Source organism: Pseudorasbora parva, chromosome 21 (genome assembly GCF_024679245.1).
Source record: "Pseudorasbora parva isolate DD20220531a chromosome 21, ASM2467924v1, whole genome shotgun sequence".
In the NCBI taxonomy this organism is placed as follows: domain Eukaryota; kingdom Metazoa; phylum Chordata; class Actinopteri; order Cypriniformes; family Gobionidae; genus Pseudorasbora; species Pseudorasbora parva.
The window spans coordinates 2770018-2785217 of NC_090192.1; the positions used below are offsets into that span (position 1 = coordinate 2770018).

Genomic DNA, 15200 nt, shown 5'->3' on the forward strand with positions numbered 1-15200 from the left:
AATCTAATTACACTATTGAAGATGCAATTAGTAACTAGTAATGAATTACTTTTTTAGAGTTGCTTACCCAACACGGGTCAAATCGTTCCAGTCCTAACTCTTGTGCTCATCACAGCCAGCTTGTGTTTGTGTTGTAAAGTCTGGGTGTGGTAACACAGGATGGATCTGGGTCGAGATGTTCGGCCATGACGTGATCAGGAGCCTTTTGCTGTAATAATGATATTAGGCTTCACTGCTGCTTGCTAACCCTATAATAGCCCCGTCACGCTCTAGTGATCCCTTAAAGATGTGTGTTGTGTGTATCTTTAACACTATCATATGTTTGCCAAGTTCACCTTAACGCAGGCCTTTCTCCCTCCATGTTTGAGATCAGATTACTTGGACAAAACAAGGCCTTTCCCTTCTGTTTTCTCTCCTGACACATCCGCAGGGCGGCTTTCTTTCTCAAACGGGAGCGTTAAGGTTTAATAACGACGTTAGCATGATTGCATATGTCTGTGTATGTCCATCTGACTTCAGGCCATGTGGTTGTGGTGCAGTTGCTCTTCATTACAGCATGCAGAAGTGCTCCAGTTCTCCCAGTTTGCTCATCTCACCTGTCGTGGGACACTTTCGCTCTCGTTCCTGCTGTAGGATGGTTATTCTCAGTTGTGTGCTGGGTGGCGTGCCACCGGGGAATAACAAAAGGGCGAGATGTGAAGCTGAAAATGGGGTCTCTATAAAAATATCTAGTCTGGAGGTAACAGCAGAGCGAACTGTTAAACACTGGAGCTGTTTAATGATCTAAAGCCAAGAATAGCCCAGTCACGATAACTACTTTTTGTTTCGCAATATATCGTCCCAGAAATAATTGCGATAAACGATATTATTGTCATTTTAAGACCACTGAATGTATACATACTGAATATATAATTCTAATATAACAGCATATAATGCAAGTAGACCTACACACTTTTAAATGACAACCTATAATTCTTTAGATCATGGAAATTAAGGGTAAAAAATATTATCCTAAACAAAATAAAAAAAATTATTAATTTTAAATAAACATTTTCCCTTGTGAAACGGCTTTAACACTCGTCATTCTGCGGTGACATTTATATATGAGACAGGCAGAGGATCCAACAGAGGATCGCGGCTTTGAAATCGAGACCAATTGGGCTGATTCTTCCAGACTGTCAGGAGTGGTCAGGAAAACACTTTAAAGGGATAGTTCACTTTAAAATAAAAATGCTGTCATCCTTTACTCACCCTCTAGTTGTTTCAAACCCGTATGAATTTCTTTCTTCAGCTGAACACAAGGGAAGATATTTTGAAGAATGTCAGTAACCAAAGATTTTGAAGTCATGGTTCGGTATGATTTCGGTACTTTCTGTATTTTCATCGTTGATGGGCTAGTCAGTGTTTTTTCTTTTCTTTTTTTCCGTTATTTTTATTTATTTTTATTGCCATCCGAATCCAGAGTGTCAGTGTTTTTCTCCCACCACCAGTGTAAAAATCCCCGGCCGAATTACCTCCTGTTTTTAGACAAACACAAGGGTTGTGTGGTGATTTAAATGCCGTCTGAATCCACATCTCTGAGTTTTCAAGAAGAGATCGCTTCAAAATTAACTCTTTATATCCTTGTTGACCACAGCGGAGCACTGTATCGCTGTAATTTGGATGCATTTTAAAGATCTATACTACACTTTTATTACTGAAATGCTGGAAAGTATTTATAAGAATAGTCTTTCATCACTGCTCAAAAGAGAAAGAGAAGAAAAACACAAACATGTGAAATGAGCCGTTATTATGGCTGTATTTAACGTCATATAGGTTACATTTGCAGCATTGTATTAACTTATTTCCACATTTTTAAAATGACATCTTCCTATTTTTCAACAGGAGATTTATATAATCAATAATTTCCTAGAATATGATTTTATTCTTATTATTCCAAGCATATGCCATTTTTACAGCAGACAGTCATTCGATTGACCACGTGAGCAGTGTTCCCAGGAGCGGAATAAATCCACCCTGAATAAATCATCCGAATGCACAAGTTTTATCTCTAAGGTGCAAATGTATTTTTACGGACGTCCACATGAGGAACAATTCCTGTCCGTATAGGGCTTTTGACACTTTTTCTTTCTTTCTCAATTTAGCTTTTTTCACGAAACTTATCCTCATTGAAGTGTTGATAAAAATAATAATGCATGAAGCTAGAATATACCTGAGGGTCTGTTCTTTCCTTGATAAATTGCATGATCAGATATTCTGTGGGACATGAAATTGTGAAAAGGACCATAAACACTGGCGGTTATGGCATATTTTATGTTTACGTTCATTCATGACATAACCAACTATGTTTACAATAATACTCGACAAGACCGGATAAAAGTTCATTGACTACTAGTAGTATGCCATTCATGGGTTTAACTACCTTAAAAGTTTATAGAGGTCGTCGATTATGATTTTTTTAAACTTTAGTGAGTGTGTAGTGTCGCTGTCTGAGCATAAACAACATCTGCAAAGTTACGACGCTCAAAGTTCAAAGCAAAGGGAGAGTTTCTTTTACATAAATCTCTTTGTAAAACGCAACTAAACGCCTGCATCTCTTTCTGTTTTCTTCTCAGGCGAAGTCATGTATATGTCACATGTGTGGAGCTCATTTAAATCGACTTCACTCCTGTCTCCATTGTGTGTTCTTCGGCTGTTTCAGCAAGAAACACATCCACGAGCACGCCAAAAACAAGAGACACAACCTAGGTAAGATGCACACGAGCGTTCGTCACAAAGACTTACTCGTACGCATTTCAGCTTCTCCACTAAGGTAAGACACACACCACACGGGCGGATGGACACGATCAATCAAACACACAATCATGACAAACTCAGAGACGGTGAATAATGGACACACACACACACACACACACACCACAATGGCTCATTCAAGACTCTAGGAAGGTTTTGAGATGTGTATTGTAGGGTTTTATATTTGCCCCTCAAAATGTTTTTTTTTAAGTGTCATTTTTTTCTAGATTCAGTTTTAATGGTTACATTTAAATCATATTAATTAAAAAGCATGACTTGTTAATTGTTTTTATAAAAATGTAATTTTAAGGCCCTATAAAATCAAGCTTTTCCAATTTTTAGCATTGTTTTTGCATTCAATTCTATGAATTTTAAAATAATTGTAATTAATTTTAAAACATGAAACAAACAACTTTTTTTAAATATAAAAAAAATACATTTTACGTAGGAACTAAACAAAAAATATAATTTAATAAAATATAATATTTTTCTGAATTCCGTTTTAGTAATTTTTTTTTTAATCAAGAAGTATATGTAATTATTTTCAAATCATGCAACTTATACAATTTAACAATGATTTAATTAAATGTTTAGCAAAAAAAAAAGTGAACTCCATCTTAATTTTCCAAAACTTTCATGTTGGCTATCTTTTTTTTTTTTTTTTATGGTTTAATCAGATTTTAATAATCAAAAAGCATGTCTGATCAACTTTAACAATTTAAGAATTTAGTAAAATTTGTATTCTGTTTTAATTTGCAGATATTTGATTTACTGTTAAGTTTAAAACATGAAGGTAAAATTGTGATGCTCCTTTAAGCTACACTGTGTAACTTTTTTGGTTTATTCTTAGCTAAAAACACTTAGTTCTTTCAAAAATATGTGCTCATTAATGTATATTTACTTCTTTCACGTAATAAAGTATTCTCGTAAGTTTATAATATGCCATTGAAAACACATACGGGTTAGGGGTTCGAATGCCGGTCGCCATGTTGCTCCTCCATCTTGAAAGTACAGTAGCCAAAGAGGGACATACCCGTAAATTCAAGCTTCGCCTTTCGTGTTTTAACACTCGATGGCACCGTGTCGAATGTGAAGAGGGGGATTGCCATGTTAATCTTGGACTAAATCAGCCACCGTAGGAGTTAAAACGAAATCAGAATTGAGAGGAACAGAAACTATTATTCACTGGATAGAAATAGATGGGGGAAAATATCACGCAGTGTAGCTTTAAACCTCTTCCTGCTTTAATATTCAGAGACACTAGTCCATATCACGATTTGGTTAATTGTACAGCCCTACTTTTCTTTTATTCATCCAAAATTTGCCCGAATTCAATTTTACTTGCTTTTCTGTCCCGTTGATTCCATCCATGTTTGCTCATTGCAGAAATCCTAATATTGATGGTTTAATTAAAAAGCCCAGCCATACTTGCACCAATTTAATTTCTGCTCCAAAAGCCTTTTCTGATCGTACTCGACAAGCAAGAGGCAGCAAGTGCACAAATGCGGCTGTGGATGTTTGGATGGGGTCTTGGAAATCTCCCAGCTCCTTAATGCATCAGTGGCATGTAATTATCCCCTCTGTTTTAATGAGGAAGGGTGCCACCCTCCGACAACAAACAAATAAGAAGCGCAAACAGACGGGAATGTGGGTAATTATAGTGCGCGAGGGGATAATAGTCCCTGACTCCGTGTGACGTGCAATGTTTGCTTCCAGCTCAGAGTTCATCGCCCACCTGTTTATGAGGTTTTGGGTTTTTCCAAATCACCCCTGAGCTTTGCACGATGAATTTAATTAGTTTCTACCCAGAGATATGAAGCTGCCATCTCAGTCTGCAATCTTATGGGATTTCCTCTTGTGTGTTGAGAGAGGAAGAACCACCCCTGATCCGACAGGCAAATATCTAACTGGAGAACGTTGTTTGTGGGTTACTCCCAATACAAATAGGAATGGGTATCGTTCAAACATTTCCCGATACCCATACCTTGACTTCGACAAGTTACCTGGTTGACTTAAAATTTTGAGTTAATACATTGAACATTTTTTGAGATTCGACAACCTTTATTAAAATATTATTAAAAGATTTTGTAAGCATATTGGGTAATTGTGTGTGTTTTATTTCTGATGACGCAGTGAAACATGGCAAATAGGGCTGTTTTTACGATTTATCAGATATTTTATGTGGTTCATATACAATAATAATATAATAGTTTCTATTTATTAAACAAATTTCCTTTATTGTATCAATTCAAATTTTTAATTTAAATAAACTCAATTTTAAGGCAACCAGGTTACTTAAACCAACAAAAAAACAACACTTTTTTTTTTTTTTACAGCTTACTGAACGATACAGTTTTTCGATACCCATTTTACCAATATTAATTTTCCTGAGCTTTGCACGATGAATTTAATTAGTTTCTACCCAGAGATAATTTTCAATTTTCCTTTTTAACAAGATTACATTATCTTAAAAAAATATTAGGGCTGGGCAAGTTACTGTGTTATTATCGCGTTAACGCATTTATTAATTAACGCCGACAATTATTTTATCGCGCATTAATGTAGTTATTTATTATTATATTGAAAGCCGTTGCTCACTGCCTCTGAATACACACACAAACGAAACATTGGTCAGGAGAATACAGCGCTGTCTGTAGCCGAAGTCAAGGGCTGACATTCTTTGTCTGGGACCAACGGGACAAATAAAATATAAAAATAACCAGAAACGCGAGAGTGATTCAGATTTTTTGGTTGTTTTTATTATATTCAATGTGAACAGCGATTGATGAGTGTATCTCTGCCTCTGGTACGTTAGTCGCGTTGAGGCTCGCGCTGCCCGTCTCTTTGTGAGAGACATTCGTGGAGAAATCAAAACAATTGAGCAGCGATATAAACTCACAGAAGAAACACAGGGTCCCCGCGGAGTCTTAAAAAGTCTTAAAAAGTATTAAATTTCAGAATCAAAATATAAGGCCTTAAAAAGTCTTAAATTCGCGGAAGCATTGCGTTCTAGGTCTTAAATCATGTTAAACAGGTCTTAATTTTCCTACGTCCATGTAACGCTACCTCATTGAAACGCTCTCACGTCCCGCAGCACGCGCGCACGTGTGTGTGTGTTTGTTCTGTGGTGTTTGTAGTTCTTTCTTTCGCTAGACCAACTATTGTTCGCTCTATTACAACTACAAATTAGGCAAGCATGCCACGTGTATTGCAGCCAATCAGCTTTCGTGTTATTGGTACAAGCCTCTTTCTGATCGTACCTCACAGACGCATAAAACGGATTTTATTCTTCAGCTGAGTCTGACGGTTCTTGCAGTTCCGCGATCGTGAACGCGAATCTTGCATAATGACCAAATAAAAGTATAATATACCCGATTGCTCTAAATAGAGTTAATAACAGTGATGCAAACGCCGAACTCCGATGTCAGACTGTAACGTTATGTGTTTGCTGCCTGTCAGCGCTGGCGCGAGTGTATTGAATGTGTTATTTTTAGGCTCATTAGCCTAACGTTACTCTTGAACGATCAAATGTACACATTATGCATATGTCTATATCCTGATTTGAGTTAAAAAGTTTGGGAACTGTCAGTAAGTACTGGATCTGGGCATTAAAGCTCTCAAAGTGAAAGCAAACTAATATAGCTTAACAACAACACAAACGGGGAAAACAGCACTTACACTTAAAGGAACACTCCAACTGTTTTAGAAATCGGGCTTATTCTACTTTGCTACATTTAGATATGTGGGGAAATGCATTTTAAGCTAAGCTAGCGGCGACCCTGCCAAACTAAAACAATGCATGCACTGAGACAAATGCATTTGCCCACATATCTAAATGGGGTTTATCCAAAAGAAGTTGAATAAGCCCTATTTCTAAAAACAGTGGAGTGTTCCTCTTTGTATGCATCTTTATGTTGTATTTATTTTTCCTATTGTCATTTGTTTATAAGTATATTTTATTACTGACCGATTACTTGATTACGTAATTACTTAATAACGTTTTACTTATATTAAGCAATTGCTTATTGCTCTGGTTGGTCACATTTCCCACCCCAAGCGATCGTGTTATTAAAGATAGATAGTGCACTACTGGAACAGCCTTTGTTTTTCTAATATGCCTACCAAACAAGATTCATGCATTTTGTTAGTTTTATTGCCATGTGTGATCATTGTGCATCTAACATAATAATATGGTTAATGTTGCATCCTAATTATGAAAAAATAAAAATGTATGAAAGTGACCACCACAAAAAAACAAAAAAAATATATATATATATATATATATATATATATATATATATATATATATATATATATATATATATATATATTAGGGCTGGGTATCGATTCAGATGTTCAGATTCGATTCGATTTTGATTCACAAGTCCTCAAATCGATTCAATTTCGATTCTCAATTCGATTTTCGATTCAACTCAAATTAATAGATTTAATACAAATACTGTAGGTATTTATAAAAAAGAACAGTGAACATAAATGTGTAATTAAAAAGAAATGAAGAGCCACAATCATGTATGTTAAACTTTTTATTTTAGGTACACCTGAGTACATTAAAACAGAACGCATCTCTATATTTCAAATCCATACAATTGTTAAATACAATTTTGATGCAACTTTATTTTAAAAAAAAATTATCTGAAGTATTTTATGGATGTTTTGATATATTTATTCTAAAACATAAAAAGCTAGGATATTGGATGTTTTTTTATAGCAATTTTCAGTACACGACAAGCTTTTCTTGCAATTTTGCTGCTCATGTGTGCAAATTTACTTTTCATACATGAGAAATGCGTTCATAATTTTTTTAGTCTATGGGTGAGTAGTTGTCGTGGTAACAGACAACAATACCTTAACTGACTTAAGTTGACTGTGGACTAACTATTATTAGAGGAAATCTGTTTATAATATAAGCTATTAGGGTTTGAATCATTATAATTTGAATATGTCTATAATGGCTAACTTACATGCTTAAGTGACTGCTCAAGTTCGATCCTAATGCAAGGCAAGCATTCGCGTGTATGTAATTATTTTTAGCAGTTGTGTGCTCGGCTGTGTGTGTGTTGTCACATCAAATGGTTCCGCATATTTTTAGTATTACTACAGTATTTCACCTCAGCATTATAAAAGGCGACAATGCACCGGAAGCTGCCATTTAAACACTGAATGGATAAATGATGTGCGCCTCTTGCTCCTTTGTAAGATCGCGCAAGGCAAATGGGTGACATCTAGTGGAGAAGACTAGTAATTAGATTTACGTTAAGCTTATGTTCAATGTTAGCGGAAATAAATATTTTAAAAAATCGATTCATGGCCTCTGAGAATTGATTCTGAATCAACCAGATTTTAAAAACCGATTAATCGCAAAATCGATTTTTTTTTGCCCAGCCCTAATATATATATATATATATATATATATATATATATATATATATATATATATATATATATATATATATATATATATATATATATGCTAATCCTGGTGGGATTGAGCTATGAATAATAAGTTCACTAATACTTTGTTCAATTTAAAATAAATTAAATAATATAAGTTTAGGTAATTGAGTGATTCTGGATTTCTTATGCATGTTTTTTTTTATTGCGCAATATAGGTCTTAAATTTTATTCATAATGGTCTTAAAAAGGTCTTAAAAAGTCTTAAATTTGACTTGGTAAAACCTGCAGATACCCTGGAAACATACTGGGGTAAAACTGAGCTTTTTGTAGATGTTGATATTTATGATTTATGATATTGTTAATAACACAAGTCGACTTTGCAATCGTGAATTGTGTCGCATGAATGGTTTAGCCTATTTCTATAAACAAGTAGCCTAATTAAAATTAAGTTACTTACATTTTAGATCCAAACAACCTTTTTTTTTCTTCCATTTCACCCACTTGCTGCCCCCTATTGGCGGTTATGTTTAAAAGTATGATTGCATGTTTTATTGAGAACATCAGTCTTATAACATTATTTATTGCAGCTGTATTTTTTGCAGTTTAAATTATTTAATTTGATTGGTAACAGCCTATAGTGTTTTTACTATTATAACTGAATTTATTAATCAAATGTAAGAATTTAACAGGAAAGATGATGCATACATTAAATAAGAATTTAAAAAATGGCCTTTATGAAATTAAATAACGCCCTGGGGTGAATATCACAAATATGCAGATTTAAGTCGGCCGATGTTAAAGCTGACAGAACACTGATGAGAATATTACTACACAATCAATAGATGTATACCACCAATTTAATTTATTTTGATTAAATTAATGCTTAAGTTGATATTTACAAGAAATATTGTAAATGTTATTAACTTTTAACTGCTGTAAAAAGCACCTAATTTGTTTAAAGTGTTTGCAAACCTTATGTTATTGTACTTTTGTTCATTTAGCAGCACTTTTGTATTCATTATTGAATGTTGCGCATACTGCGATTAATCACGATTAATCACAGAAAATCATGTGATTAATCGCGATTAAACATTTTTATCGTTTCCCAGCACAAAAATATATATTATTTTTTTCTGTTTGTTGATTTTTCACCCTATTCGGATGGTAATTGTTCCTCGTGTAAGGTATTTTCATCATTGATGGGCTAGTCTGTAATTTTATTGCCGTCTGAAACCAGAATGTCAGTTTTTTTCCCACCGCTCGCGTAAAAATCCCTGACTGAATTACCTCCTGTTTTTAGACAAACACCAAGGTTGTGTGGTGATTTAATTGCCGTCCAAATCCACATCTCTGAGTTTTCAAGAATATATCATGTATAATTCACTGTTTATATCGTTTTTGTCCACTGCTGGGCACCGTAGGGTTGTGCTTCGCTGTCATTCGGATGCATTTTAAAGAGCTAGTCTTTTATTGCCGAAATGCTGGCACGTATTTACAAGAGCAATATATTTCATCACTGCTCAAAAAATAACAGCTCGTAAATATTTGAAATGGGCCGGTAATACGGCAGCAATTATGCATTATGTTTACCTCTTGTAAATAAGAGGCTGTATTCACTTTTTTCTGCTCCATGTGGACTAAAATGGCATCCTTTATTTTGAGATTAAAAATACAAAACCATTTTGTGCATGTGCATCTCTCGTTCCCTATCCCCTGTGTATCTATATATCTTATTTTTAAAACTGATTTAAATAATTAAATAATAATAAGGATAATATTTTCTTGTTATATATGGAATGTGTGGGGGGAATATATGACTCGTGCATAAATCCAGGACATTATAGTTCATTTCTGTAAGTAAGGATAGCAAAATAAAGTAAAATCTGACATAATACACCCAATTATTCTTTATATAGTGATTGCCAGTAAAATTGATAAAAATTGGGACCAAATTGATTCGGACACTTTGAGCTGAGCATGTTTTGCTGAAGCGGTTTTATCTTTTATTTGTTAATGTGACCTTTTGATATAGGGATGCACTGATACCATTTTTCCAGAACCGATCCGATATTAAAAATGTTGAATATCGGTCGATACCGATACTAAACCGATCCGATACCAATGCAGTTTTGTCTATGTAGAATTTCTAAGAACTTAGTGTGTAGAAGTGAATAAATTAGGTTAGTGAATAATACAGCAGCAAAAGTTATAAAATCACGAGTGCACAATAATTGTACATCCCGTGCACAGGATGATGCGCTTGAAGCAACACGGAGTCACATGCTCACAGCCACAGTCATAGACGCTCACAGCGCGCCGCGCTCCGTCCACATCGAGAAGTTTGAAACAAGATATAGACGCGTAGTATATCTATGCAGTATTCTTATAAGCCGTTTATTTTAACAGTTTAACATTTCAGTTACTGTGTGTGAAAAACAATATAATAACTAGTCCAGTGTTGTGATCTAACTGACACCCGGTAGAAAGTAACACGGTTTACAGCAATAAACGCCAGCAGATAGACATTTTTTTGAGAAACCATAACGTTAGAGCGTTATCTACAGATCAAGCATAATAACAGAAACAATAAATAATCTTGGAAAGTTTCATCGTGTTGAGTGTCGTAACCGAACGCGACAGTTTAAAGCTGAATGGAGAGTGACTGACAGCCGCAGTGGAGGGAAGCATTGACGTGAACTAATCTGCACTCGCATTAAACGATGGAATGGCTTCAGAACACTTATAATATAGTGCACGAATCGTTGATGCTTTATAAGGTTTTTGTGCCTTTTGTGGGGCGCTGGGGCTTAACAATAACACTGAATATTATGTGCACAGTATCAAATTTGGATCGGTCCTGTCTGTCCGATACCCGATCCGGCAAATAATGGCAGATCGGAGCCGATACCGATCCCGAGTATCAGATCGGTGCATCCCTACTTTGATACCACAAACTGAAAAACAATTAAGCATTGCTTGGTCATTGGTTGAGCTAAATTGGTATTATCTAATTGTCCTTAAATCTAACAGCTGATTGGTTGATTGAATCCAACAAAACCGCCTTATCTGGACTACTTCTGTCCTGACACTGTCCATATGTTTTTGAACCAAAAGTTTGTGCTCTAAAATCATTTATTTTCAAAAATAGGCCAGAAAAATGTGTGTTATTTTGAAATATATCCAAAATTAGCTTTGTTTTTCGAGAAGGAGAGCATGAGCGTTGTCTTCTGTAACGCAGCTGACAGTCTTTGTCACACATGGCCTGAACAGTCAATAAAGAAGCTAACATCTGAGAGGAGAACATGGCTCTACTGGTGCTGGTGGACTTTGTTGATTTTTTTTTGTTGTTGTTGTTGACATTATATGGCAAAAATCATTAGGATATTTAAAGGGGTGATGAATTGAGAAATCAACTTCCTGTTGAGCTTTTAATATATAAAAGGTCATGGTAATATAAGATTATCATGTAAGTTTCAGAACTGAAAACTTCCTTGTTAGTCAAAGAAAAGCTTTTAGACATCAGGCCCAGAAAACGATCGTGAGCTTCATCCTTACGTCATCTACATAGTTGTTGTCTCTGTTGTTTGCTGGCTTTTCCTCTTCAGTTGGAATTTTCCCGCTCGTTAATTCTGGCCAATCGAAAAACAGTTTAGGTAATACGCCACCGCCAATGAGTGATGTGGGAGATGTCATGTGACTGCATTTTGGTTCGTTTCAACTGGTTCCGACCAAAGCATTCGCTGGGTGCGTTTACATGCACACCAGTAAGCTGATAACTCCCAAATATCAGCTTATTGAAATAACCAGTTTTCCCCGTTTACATGCAAACCAGTAAACTGACAACGCAAGTAAACCGCGTTTACATGACTTTATTAATAAACCGGGTTATTTCCTTTTAGTGACGTCAAAAATAATTTCTGTATCTGAATGAGTATTCCAAATGTTGTGATGTTTAATAAAGCGTGTCAGCGGGAGATTTACGGCTCATATTATCCCTCATCAGTTCCAGATGCAGCGCTTCGACTGAACCTCTTCTACTTCTGCTGCTTGAGATGAGAACACATCTTTACAATGCTCTGGGTCTTAAGAGTCTGCGTTTGTGATATGTCCTATCGTTCATGCAAAACACTCCCTCGCTCTGTCTGGATGCGTTTAAACCTGCTCTAAGTTTGCGTTTTTGTCACCTATCGCACATGCGCACTTCAATAAGCCGTCAGAAAGCAGGTTAATGTGTTAACATGCCGCGCGAAATCGGTGTAAGAGGCACAAAACTACCTGTGTCAACTGGTTTATGCTTACGCCGTTTATGACCTTACGCTGATAAAAGAAAACTGGTTACCGTGTTTACATGAACATCTTCATTGTCTGCTTATTAAGCATAATCGGCTTAAGAACGTGCATGTTTACGCACTCAGTGTGGTGTGAAAAGGAACCAAAAAAGCGGAAAAATGCTACAATGTATAACTGTTTGCCCTTGGTTCGGACCAAATGAACCGAGCTAGAGCCGTGAAAGCAGCCTGAATCCTTGAATGAACCAATTCAGACCCTGTGAGAAAAGAGCTAATGCTGATATGTGTATTTATCATGAGAAAACAAAAGGGTTTTTTAACCTTGGATGCATGTAAACCTGTTGTAGGAGATTCTAAAACAACATTGTGAACCTTTTATAGTAGCAGAATGACAGCACTTTAATAGTAAAAAACGATACATTATCCAGTGATGCTATAGTATCATTGATATACTATAGACCTGACTCGGGGTTGTGCCATATTTAAAGGAAGTGTATTTAAGATTGTGACCAAAACTGGTACTGCAGTCAGTTTCAGATGACTGTAGAGCGGTGTCTCCCTCTCCCGCTCCCCCTGACTCGAGGTTGCCAGATTGGCTGCAGGATCAGCAGAACATTTGTAGATCTGCAGCTGTGGTAACTAGAGCAGATCTGGCAACCCCAAAACACTACTGACTTCGTGATTGGTCGATAGGTGGAGGGCGGAGCTTCAGGCCAAAACACATGACATCATCAACATCAGTTGAGGGCTGCAACAACAACTATTAAATTACAATATCCTGGCCGCACTAATGTTGGCAGTGATATAATATTTGAAATTAACATGATTTCTTAATGTCTAGTGATATATCAGGCCCATTTTATGATTAATTGAAATACATTTCTTACTTACAATTCCTTAAATATTTAACCAGAAGGAAACCGAGGCTGAGGGATTGAGCTGTTGTTTAACAACGACGTGATTGTTTAGTGCTTTCAGTTGGCAAAAGGTCTTTTATACAACGTGCCATTAATCTTCACAGCCTCGATTTTCTTTTACTTTGAATAAAAGTGATTTTGTAGTGTTTTTGTCATCAAATCTGTGTCCCTTGCACTGGTCCAGTGGGATGTGTTTGACTCCAGGTGATATTTATCATTCATCGCGCCTTATGCTGCGTTCACACCGCACGCGAATGACGCGAATAAATCGCGCTATTCGCGCGAAGTTGAACGCGTGAACATTTTGAATCCATTCGCTTCATTCGCGCGTCAAATTCGCTTCATTCGCGTGTGACATTCCCTACACAACAGACGCGAATTCGCGTCATGGGAGGGGTTTCTGCTAGTCATTTTGACTGGGTCACTTGACTTCTTTTCTGTAAAAAATACTACTGTTAATGTGTGACAAAACGTAGTTTGAAGACTTTTTCAGGCGATAATATTGTTGTTTAATGCTCAAATCTGTGTTTTTTTATACATTCGCGTGTGACATTCACTACACAACAGACGCGAATTCGCGTCATCGGAGGGGCTTCTGCCAGGCAGCGGCAGTCGGCAGAAAGACTATCCGAGTTAAGGCTGCTCTCACCGGGGTTGATGAGCGCTGAGCTCCGGTGATCGCCTGGGGCTCACACCTCCGAAAACACCAGATCAAATTTTCAAATAGGAGCTCTCTTAATAAATAAATCACATATTTGAGCTTTAAACAACTACATTCTCGCCTGAAAAACTATTAAAAGTACATTTTGTGACACAATAGAGTAGTATTTTTAAATTACTCTGGCCTCGGGGTTCCCCTATGGGTTTCCCATCCGTCACTTCACCACGTGACAGCAGTAAGCAGGCTCCTCATTGGTTAACGCGGCGCGAATATCCGCCAAAGTTCAGATTTTTCAACTTGAGCGATTCGCGTGTTTCGCGCGGTTCGCGCGAATCACGCGTTCAAAGCGCTCAATTCGCGTGATCATTGCCGCTTCATTCGCGCGAATCGCGCCATTCGCGCCGCCTCATTCGCGCGAATCGCGCCGCAGAATGCCTATTCGCGTCTCTGCATTGACTTAACATGTAAATCACTCGCGCGAATCGCGTCATTCGCGTGCGGTGTGAACGCAGCATTAGGCTTCAGTGTATCCGGATCATGTGACCGAGAGGCAGAGCCAATCGCTGGAGTCTTGCTGCGTTCCCAGGTCTTTACACCCCGTGTTCCCCTCGGAGTTTGATTGAACATTTAATTAGGTTAGTCTCCGTACGAGGAGGGATATCTGTGAATGAGCGCTGCTCCCGAGGAGGAAAACTGTGATTATTCTCTGAAGACGGGCGGGGAGTAATTAAGTCTGAATGAGCCGCCGTTTCGTTCAGCTTGTGCATCTCCGTTGTTTCCATTTGTTTAGATTGCATTTTGTTTTTCGTCCTCTATTGCCGTGGCGGTTTTGTCTGCTCACACTTGTCAGGCTTGATCTCGGTGTTCTTTCCTCTTTTTCCTGTGCTGGTTCCCATGGTTACCTGAAGGCCTGATATGCTTTTGGTTTATTCATCTGATCTGTGTGTGTGTGTGAGTGAGTGTGTGTACATCATGCAACCCCACCTCATTCTCTTGTGCAACTTCTCTTTTCTTCTTGTCTAATCAAAAATACTGTTTAAGCCATTGTGCATGTGTCACAGTGTTGTACATTTTGATGTTTTAAAGCGTTTTAAATGCCTTTATTGTTTAAAGCTGATGTTTGTT

At 36.9% G+C, this 15200-nt stretch overlaps 1 protein-coding gene across 4 annotated transcripts in view; it reads left to right on the forward strand.

Annotated features, from left to right (window-relative positions):
• Nucleotides 1-15200, forward strand: part of usp22 (ubiquitin specific peptidase 22) — a 76083-nt gene that overhangs the window by 22358 nt on the left and 38525 nt on the right. For all 4 annotated transcript variants that reach the window (XM_067429625.1, XM_067429626.1, XM_067429627.1 and 1 more), the window contains one exon: nt 2616-2748. In XM_067429625.1, the coding sequence (XP_067285726.1) occupies nt 2616-2748 (133 nt within the window). The remainder of the gene's footprint in view (nt 1-2615; nt 2749-15200) is intronic.